At 45.3% G+C, this 8,583-nt stretch overlaps 1 protein-coding gene across 1 annotated transcript; it reads right to left on the bottom strand.

Moving 5' to 3' along the window:
• Positions 1 to 3,341: 3,341 nt before the first annotated feature.
• On the bottom strand, positions 3,342 to 7,533 carry LOC135711618 (alpha-protein kinase 1; the record flags this gene model as incomplete). Its single annotated transcript, XM_065234486.1, has 3 exons — positions 3,342 to 3,908; positions 3,989 to 7,103; positions 7,194 to 7,533. Coding segments are annotated over 3 exons (3,813 nt in total), but the record flags the coding sequence as incomplete, so codon positions are not given.
• Between the last annotated feature and the right edge of the window lie 1,050 nt (positions 7,534 to 8,583).

Raw genomic sequence — 8,583 nt, 5'->3', positions numbered from 1 at the left:
GTATTTTGTTTATCATCGCGATTTGGAGTCACTACCTTCTTGTAAGTCGATAGTCCGGCTCGTTTTTTGGCTCGATGCACGGTTGTAGACGATACACCCAGCTTATTTGCGGCATCTCGGAGAGAGAGGTTAGGGTTTCGCTTGAAACTACCGGCAACTCTCTTTGTCGTCTCAGCGGCTTCCGGTTTTCGATTTTCCCCCGATCCAGACTTCCTGGCTGTCGACAAACGTTCCCCAAACACTTTAATTACATTTGTAACGGTTGATTTGGCAACTTTTAGCGATTTTGCCAACTTTGCGTGCGAGTAGCTCGGATTTTCGCGATGCGCGAGCAAAATTTTGATACGCTGCTCTTCTTGCTTGGACGGCATTTTGACAACTGAAGAGTGAATTCCAAAATCAAAATAGGAGCAACATTCTACACACACACACCTTCAAAATGAGGGGTGTTCAGGTTTTTTAAATGCAAAATTGAAAGAAATACGTCAAGTTGATATTGACCAAATTTTGACCGTATCACCCTTTAATGCACCATCCGAATGCCCATAAATGCATCACTAAAGGCCTAAGGAAAAGTGGAAGATAATTCTGAGATAGCTAATTAATGATCGAGGAAGGTCCCACCATCATTGTGAATGGCATCATTGCCATAGTTTTAAGTTTCAAAACTAATTTACTTACGCATCTGTTCAATTTCAGCTGGAATTTTACTCATTGTCAGCATAAAGCAAAGAAAGCAACGTTTCACTTTTACGACAATCATAACAAAACCAATAATTATCAGCTATTTATTTCTACCTAAGTTTGTGAATACACTCGCGAATTAACACACACCATCATACACAGGTTCCACTTTTGCTCAGAAGAGGCGTTGCCCTTATTGTCTCCTGTAGAGTCGGTGTATAATGAGTCACGCCAAGAGTGAAGCCAAGTCTACCTATTGAACTGTCAAATCGGCTACCTATCGTGCAAAGTAAATAAACATTTCGATGCTATGAAAGGTCTACGAAAGGTATTGCAATGAAATATAAAATAAAATTGAAGAAATCATCATAAACACGCAGCGAGCATTAAATGGTCATGGGATACGTTTGGTTTTGATCAGTAATGAGAATTTCTACTATTTTTTGATAAGATAATTTGACAAAATCACTGATATTATGATTCACTACAGCCGTTATGTTTGGTTCTCGCTAGAAGTCATTTAAAGTTGATGTAGAAGTCCTCTGTTGCCAAGTGAAAAGAAAGGGAATCCTTCGGAAACCGTGATGCGAGTTCAACTGGTTTTCTCTTGGCGTGACTCATTATACACCGACTCTAGTCTCCTGATTTTCTTCTTGATTTGAAGTCTTCGATTTTTCTCAACCCAAATTACAGCATTTTTCATTGAAAATCTTGCCAATTTCCATCAGTAATTGATAAATTATACGATTTTCCACATTTCTGAATTAATTTGCACCTAAATTATTCACACACAAGAAATCCGGATGATCATATCCACTAAGGTACAATTATAATTTTTCACTTTTCTCAACAAAAATATTCCTGAACACCATCAGGATCCTTGCAAAAATGATACAGAATTCAATTTTTCAACTTTAGACCAAGTGTTGGAGCATCTCAGATCAATCAATTTATCACTCTCTATGAAAATTTGCAATATGCCCATCAAAATATGTATTATTTTGAGTTTTGAAGTATAAACAAACGATTGGGATTACATTTCCACTCAAAATCGCCTATCACACTCTTCATGGATGGCGCTTCAAAGGAGTCTCTATTGTACGCATCGATCTTTCAAAATATTATTTAACAGAACTTGGATATTTAAGAAAAAAATATTATGAAGTTTGTTCTTCCAAAAAAGCTTTCCTTGTCAGTATGTAGAAACCGCTGAATATCCGGAAATCTCCATATTACCATAGAGGTAACTCTAAGACTAGTAGGTGCCGAAGAAACGAACTCTACTTTTGGGGTACGTTAATCGATTTGCTTGGGACCAATAGCTAGTCAAGTAGTGAATCAATTTAAAATCGATAGTTTCGTATTGATTCTTGATATTACCACGCTGGATTACCGTCCCTGGCTAGGAGACATCTATTACATTTGAAGACGAATTAAATGTCGAATTCCTAGATAGCCATTGAAAGAATGTTTTTTTTTTTTCCTTTGGTTTGTTTTCCGTCGATCTTGTTTTCCGTGCTGAGCACCAATGCTACCGACGCCAGGAAGGCAGCTCCCACACCTGGACCCTACCTATCGACTCATCAACTCATGAACCGGGGACCAACGGCTTTACATTCCTTCCGAAGGAAAGCGTGATCAGAGATGTTATGCCTCAGAACATCCCGACGGCACTGACTGGGATTGAACCCAGGCCTGCTGGGGTGAGAGGTAATCACGCTTACCACTACACCACCGGCGCCGCTGTTGAAAGAATGTTGTCATCAGTAATTAAATCCTGCCGAAAACAGTTGCATCAATATTTATTTATTTATTTATTCATTAAGAAAAAGTAATTAGCAGTTACAGAGCATTTTGAAAAGGTATTGTCAATTTATCCTACAATGTGGCATAAAAGCTCAACTGTCATCTTGCTTCCTAATTTACTGATTCAAAGTCGGAAAACAAAACTTAACCGTAAAGTAAAGGGACTGTTAAAAAACTACGCAGATAATCTATATGGACTGTATGGGCCGTAGATCCTCGCCGTCCCTAATGTATCTACGTGGTTTATGAACATCCCCTAACAATAAATTACAGGTCAACTTTTAGGACAGATTCTGAGTAAAGAGTACGATTTTTTTTTCCTGTAAAGCGATATGTTTTTACAAAATAACATAATTTAATTAAATAAGTGTTCTTGTTCGTAACAATTTTGATTTTGTTCCCAGAATTGATCCAGCAGTTTCCACCTAAAAAATACACTACAATTGAGCTTCGCTTTGAATTGGCTCCAACTGACTAATCCTACTGACTTTTGCGGTCATTTGCGTCACTAACTAAGCTCGAGTTTGAAACTCTCTATTGCTCCCACTTCTGTTAAACCTAGACAGTTAAGTACTAGCTACTCTAAGGTTACGATTTATTGGGCAAAAACCCGGATCTCGGAAAAGATTTTTTTTTAACATTCTATTTCTGGCAACTTTCGAACTTTCTTTCCCCCCACTTTCACAGAGGAAGACAGATTTCTATTAGTTTCTATGTACAAAAGATGTTTCTTATTTAAACAAAAAATCATCCTGTTCAAATTCTTCCCTAACGGACAACCATCGCTGCGCGACGTGTTGCTTCTGTGGTTGTGGTTTCCAACGGTGTCGAAATCGTTTTTTGTTTGTGAATTTTTGAAAGAACTACTACAAAAACTAGTTAAGCATTCATTCGCACTCTCATTCGGGGCAATATAACAGAACAAAACCGGCATGACTCGTGATCGCTTTCGTTCTCTAATTGCTAGCATTAAAAAGAAGAAGAAATTTGAACTATGCAGAAGATTTGATCGGCTCTCTCATTCTATCGCAATCAATCGTCTCTCAACAGCCTGCGCCACTCAATTCTTGATATTACTGTAGCCAGAGTTGATCTGCACCCTTCGGTACTTGCTGTTGATCGGATACACGTAGATGGGCTTCTGTTCGGAGGCTTCCGCCTGTTCATCCGAAGCGTCTTCGTCCGCTTCCTCGTCTTCTACTTCGTAGGAAGATTCGTACGCATCCTGGTCCCTGACGGCACCGGCTTCCATCTGCTCGACGATTCCGCTGTCGACGATCGGTAGCTCTTCCAGGTTCTGCGTCTGGGCATTCTCCTCGGCAACCTTGACGAATGCTTGCGACAGTTCACCGTTCAGGTGCGTCACGCCCTTCGTTGCGATGTCGTACATGAAGATCTCCTGGTCGTCATTCTCGTTTCTGCGAAATAGGTCGGATAAAGAGTTAATGGTAAACATATGAATTGATGGCAGACGATCTAAAATCACTACGATTCTTACCTAGTAACAAGAAGGACAACGCTCTGTAGGTCGACTTCGGTTTTACCCTCCCGTTCCAGCCACCGCTTGAAATTCTCCGTCGACGGTTTCTTGATCAACTGCTTCAGCGCTTCCCCGGCAATGAACTTAACCTTCTTCGAATCCAGCAGCGTATCCCGCTCGAACCGGGCCTGTTCGTCCTCCTCAGACGAAGCCTCCGCCTCGGCATTGATCACGAAGCTCTTGTTCGGTTTCAGACTGTCCACCGGTGCCAGAACGACCACACTGGAAATGCGCCTTCCTCGTAGTTCGACCGCATCCGGAATCGGGAACTGCGCTCCGTTGATCTTCAGCGGCAGGTAGCGATTGTAGACCTGATCGTTCTGCTCGTTCTCTCCGGTGGCGATGTCGACCGAAGGCAAAATCGTAGAGTCGTGCTTGATGTACCTGTCGGTGACGTTCTTCTGGCTGGACGAGTCGAATCTCACCACTTTCAAGTCGACATTCTGCTTCTCCGGCATGGTGGCTGGCGGTTGCTCTTCGTAGTTTGTCGATTCACCGAGCACATACTTCACCCGTTTGTCCTTGACGTCGTAGTTTTTGGAGATGAACTTATCGGAGACCTTCTCTCCATTCGGTTTGACGACGGATACGACGTTGCTTGAGCCCGCCAGCTGCGAGGAACCTCCGGAGCTGAAGAAGTTAGCCAGGTGCTCTGCCGGGAGGTTCTCCAGGGCGGTTTCTCCGAGCTTGTCGTAGTCCAGGACGCTGATGTCGGCGTTTTCGAGAATACCGGAGGAAAGCAGATGCTGCCGGATATCGTCCGGAACTTCGTCCGGAAGGTCTAGGATGGCTTTCTGCTTCTTCTCCGAGACGATGCCGCTGGATTCAGTGGGGGAGCTCGTCGGTTTTGGACGCTGGATCGTGGTGGGTCGGGGTGTTGTCGGCAGAATGGGACTGCTTTTCGGGAATGTAGCCGTCGTGCGGGTTCCGAAAGCGGGTTGAGGTTGTGGTTGGTACTGTTGGCGTTGCTGTTGTAGTTGTTGCTGTTGTTGCTGTTGTTGCTGTTGTTGCTGTTGTTGCTGTTGTAGTTGTTGCTGTTGTTGCTGTTGTTGCTGTTGTTGTTGTTGCTGTTGTTGTTGTTGTTGCTGTTGCTGTTGCTGTTGTTGTTGTTGCTGTTGTTGCTGTTGTTGTTGTTGTTGCTGTTGTTGCTGTTGTTGTTGTTGTTGTTGTTGCTGTTGCTGTTGCTGTTGCTGGTACTGTTGTAGGGGTGAGGGGGAAGTTACAAAATTAGAGCTTCGAGTTGGGCCTCCATTCCAGACGAAGTTTGATTGCTGGGCCGGTTGAGGCCTCTGCGGTTGAGTTTGTTGCTGCTGTTGTTGGTAGTTATTGCGAGGGGAAACGTTGATCAGGTGCGAGACTTGATTGGCTAGGCGAAGGCTTTGGTTGATTGGTTCCGAGTTAGGGATGATCTGAGGGGTGGGAAGAGGTTTGCTGACGTATTGCTGTGGTGTTGGAAGAGGAGGAGCAGAGCTCGATTGTTGGGCAAAGGTCTTTGGTGGAGTGGTTTCGTATTGTGGGGCAACAGAGTGGCTGATCAATTCCTGAGACGGTTGGATGTTGAAAACTGGAGTGGAAAAGAAGCTTTGCTTCTTGCCGTCCGATTTGACGTGTTCGGTAATGTGGGATTCGTACTTGGGAACGCTTTGGACCAGTTCACCACCTGCAGGAAGAATATTCCTGAGGTTAGTTTGGTGTTCGGCAGCGGTTGTTCGGTAATCTGGGATTCGGGTGGTTCCTAGATTGGGGGCGGCTTGTTGAACGAGTCCTCCTTGGACAGGACGTGGGATTTCTACGAAGTTACCTCGAACGGCAGTTTGGCGATTATTGTCTGGGAATCGGGACTGCTGAGGTGGCTGGGGTTGAGGTTGTGGTGGAGGTGGTGGAGGCTGGTTGTGGAGTACTGGCTTGGGTGGTTGAATGGTTTGTTGATGTTGGTGGAAGTTGTTGAAGGGTTGGTTGAATTGGTTCTGCTGAGGAGCCTGAGTGTATTGGTGTCTTAGTGGGGGTTGATTGTTGATGTTGTGCAGTGGGATCGGGATGGGTTTTGGCTGGGATTGTTGTTGGAAGTCCTGAGGTTGTGGTTGACGATGTTGCTGAGGCTGTGGGAAGAACTGAGGCTGAGGCTGAGGTTGGGGTTGGGGTTGTGGTGGTGGAGGTGGAGGAGCATTGAAGTGTGCCTGTTGACGAGGTTGTTGGACGTATTGCTGCGGTTGTTGTGGTGGTCCACGGAACTGCTGTTGGGGTTGAACATAGTTACGTCCTTGATCGAAGTGCTGGAAGCGATGGGATGGAGCAGGGAACTGCTGGAATTGGTATTGAGGCTGAGAACGATACAGTGGAGCGGCAGTGGATGGTCCGAAATTCTGAACAAAGTTCTGCTGAGGCTGAGGAGGTTGCTGTTGGTACTGAGGTTGAGCAGCAAATGGAGCGGGAGTTGGGAACGATCTTTGCTGGAGGAACTGCTGATGCTGTTGGTAGAATTGATCAGCTTTGTGTTGACTAGAATGGTGCTGATGTTGGACCTGTGGTTGAGTCTGAGCGTGTGGTTGTGGCAAGTGATGACCTTGAGGCAAAGCTATGACAGGCTGTGCTACACTCTCGCTTTCCGTCTCAGAGACCTGATGTCCAGACTGATGTTTGTCTTCAACGCCGAAAGAAATGCGAATTCCACTGTTGCTATGATAAGTATCAGAATCCGGATTGATGATGGCTCTCAGGGTAGTTGTCTTCTGAGGAGGGCTTGGAGTAACCACAATTGGCTGTTCATGGAGCGAGCCACTTTCGTCGTTATCTTCTTCGCTCTCATCTGGCAGTGGCTTCAAGGCAGGTACTGGCGAGTCCAGAACGATACCGTTCTTGTCGTCCTTGTGATACTTCACGTAGAATACCTGCACCTCTTCCTTCTTCTTCTTGGAGGGAGAAAGCGGTTGATATTCGTAAGGGACTGAATCATTGCTCTCCTTGATGATGATCTCGATGATCGGTTCCGGAGCTTCCAGGTAGACTGGCTGATGATGATGTGGCCCCGTTGGTTGGTAGTTACTGACGGAGTTGGAGACGTCACTCTCGAAACCTGCGGGAAGGACATGAGAAGGATAAAGAGGATCCTGTTCGGAATACTTCAAGAGCGGTTCCATCTGGACCGCGTAGGGAGGAGGTTTACCGTGGTATTGGTGGGGCGGTGGAGGACCGACTAACGACTGTGAGTGATGGACATAGTTGTTAGGGTGGTAGTAGGGTGGCCGGGAGTCTTGGTAGGCGTTCGAGATGCGACGATCCGCTCGATACGGAACCGTCTGGTAGTAGTTGTAACCGTAGTTCCCCAACTCCAAGTTTCGCTTTCCGCGAGCGTCTAGGTTGGTGGTCTCCTCCGAGTTCTCGTTCGTTTCCGTCTTCGAAGTCTCTTCCTTCTTCGAAGCGCTACTGTCCGCGTCTGTCACCTTTGAAGTTGCATTTTGCGCCTCAACGCTCTTATACAATGCCAACACGGCAATCAACTGAAAATACAAAACAAAAGACAATCAGATTAGAGGAAAGTGATTAACCGGAATCCAAAACACGGAGCAGATAGAAACACATGATCCGCTATAATGACAATTATCTTCCATCGCTTCATCCCTCCTAGATACGGGGTCTCTACCAAAGACGCGTGCAGACTTTTAATGCAAGCCAAGTTCAGCCATTCCCCGAAATAAAAAAAAACGTATTACTTTTAATTGGAGGAAATTTGAGTTTATCTACCGTACGCGGTCGGATGGTGATTAAGCGGACCACCCCGCAGGGTGCCATCCACATCATCGTCGTCGACGTCGTCGTCGTCACAGAGGCTAATTAGATGAGTTTTTCCCTCTCTCTCTAACCGTGTTGTCACAGCCATTCCACCGAAACCGACCACAGATTGAGCGTAAACGAAAGCGAAAGGGTTCAACACTTCTTCTACGCACTGTCGTCGTCGGATTTGATATTCGGCAAAGATCTAAATCTTTTACCGCCGCCACAATGAACGGTTTTCGGCGCACCGCCCGCCGGTGATGGCCGGATGAATGAGCCACTAGCCGGACGGACGGACGGACGGACGGTCGGACAGACGGACGTGAGTTATGATGACGGTCCATTAAGTGCGTGGTTCCGTTTTTCATCGTCGTTGGGTGTTTCAAGATCATACGATAGGCATTTATTTTGAGGTGTGTCATAATTGGCCGCAAATGTGCCGTGTCGCGGAGATGCGTTCCGGTATGGGAGTGAATCTGTGACGTTAAGTAGATCAATTATGAGTGAAATGGTGCGTTGGTTGAATTGACTAAATCAGTGCTGATGCATTATCTGAAGCGTATTTCTGTTTGACCTTGGTGCTAAGAATGATCCGTATCGGGGTGCAGTCAACTCTCCATCGGGTTATAGAATTATCGACTTATGTTTATGCTAGTCCATAATTTTGAGGAGAGTCTCAAATTGTTCCGTCTGATATTATAGTATTTGACCATATTCTCACATTTGAATTCGAAAAATTGTTCAAGAACCAATTTCCGGAAAATCTAATTAGCTGAAAGGCT

The sequence above is a fragment of the Ochlerotatus camptorhynchus genome, unplaced genomic scaffold (genome assembly GCF_037179485.1).
Source record: "Ochlerotatus camptorhynchus isolate MF236.1 unplaced genomic scaffold, CSIRO-AGI_Acam_v1.1 ptg000434l, whole genome shotgun sequence".
NCBI lineage: Eukaryota > Metazoa > Arthropoda > Insecta > Diptera > Culicidae > Ochlerotatus > Ochlerotatus camptorhynchus.
The sequence above is the reverse complement of the archived record's forward strand: the minus strand, read 5'-3'. Positions and strand labels throughout refer to the sequence as shown.